The sequence below is a fragment of the Monoraphidium neglectum genome, assembly GCF_000611645.1.
Source record: "Monoraphidium neglectum strain SAG 48.87 unplaced genomic scaffold scaffold05875, whole genome shotgun sequence".
NCBI classification, from domain to species: domain Eukaryota; kingdom Viridiplantae; phylum Chlorophyta; class Chlorophyceae; order Sphaeropleales; family Selenastraceae; genus Monoraphidium; species Monoraphidium neglectum.
The window spans coordinates 1-1,077 of NW_014007757.1; the positions used below are offsets into that span (position 1 = coordinate 1).

A 1,077-nucleotide genomic window follows, 5' to 3' on the forward strand; every position below is an offset into this window, starting at 1 on the left:
GCCTGGTCCAGTGCGTCCTGACTGACCGCCCTCAGAGCGCGCGTGGCGTCCAGCTGCTGCTGCGTGTCCGCCAGCTGACCCTCCAGCTCCTGGATGCGGCGCTCCTGTGCAGTTGTAGATAGTGAACAGCAGTTTTGAAATCAGCATCGGAATGAGGGTTTAGGTTGCAGTCAATAACGGGGGCTTTGAAATAGAATCAGATTGTGGGGTTGTGGGGTTGAAAAGCATGAGATCCAGATTGAGGGTCTAGGCTTGTGCGTTGTGGTGAGTGTGTGCAGGGCGGCGTCAGCGCAGGCCACGCTGGGGGTGGGGAAGCGGCGTCAAAGCACTTGCTGTGGCGCATGCGACTGTGCACGCGGGGGGAAGAGTAGGCCGGCCTCGGTTTAGCTCTGATAGGCTCCCTCTTTTGCTAGCGCCGCCGCCACGGCAGCATCGCAGGACCTGCCCCACGTTTGCGCGACGAGCGCGCGCGGCGGTCTGGATCTCCAGGCTGACCTCTCACCTGCCGCTGCAGCTGCTGGCGGATCTCCCCCAGGTTGACCTTGAGCTTGGGGCCTCCTGCCACCTTGGCGCCCCGCCCACCAGGGCCCTTGCCGATGTAGTCTGAAATCAATAACAAAAAGCGCCAACAGCGGCGCACAGCATGTGCGTTTTTTTGAGGACGCGGCAGCATCATGGCCTCAAACAGGTGGCAGAAGGCGGAGCGCGAGCGAGGGCACCCCGATTCCCCGCGCTCCACACGCGCCCTGCCTCTAGCCAGGGCCCACCGCCCGCAACTGCCGCGCCGCGCTGCGCGGCCGCACCGTCGTCATCGCCGTCGACGCGGCGCGCCATAGCGGAGGTGTCCCCCGCGCCGGACGCCTCGAGCGCCTCCAGCAGCTGGCTCAGGCGCGCCACCTCTTTCCGGGACTCGGTCAGCTGGGAGTTCGGTGGGGAGGAGGCGGGCCAGCAAGTGGGTTGTGCTTGTGTATGTGTGTATGTGTGTGTGTGCATGTGTGTGTGCATGCGTGCGTGCGTGCGTGCGTGTGTGCGTGTGTGTGCGTGTGTGCGTGCGTGCGTGTGTGTGCGTGCGTGCGT

At 64.5% G+C, this 1,077-nt stretch overlaps 1 protein-coding gene across 1 annotated transcript in view; it reads right to left on the minus strand.

The window, feature by feature from the left end:
• Nucleotides 1-285: 285 nt before the first annotated feature.
• The window catches only part of MNEG_15998 (hypothetical protein), a gene marked incomplete at both ends in the record, with an annotated part of 2,392 nt that continues 1,600 nt past the window's right edge, over nt 286-1,077 (minus strand). Inside the window, 3 exons of the mRNA XM_014035531.1 lie at nt 286-300; nt 503-603; nt 804-918. Coding sequence (XP_013890985.1) covers nt 286-300; nt 503-603; nt 804-918 — 231 coding nt within the window. The remainder of the gene's footprint in view (nt 301-502; nt 604-803; nt 919-1,077) is intronic.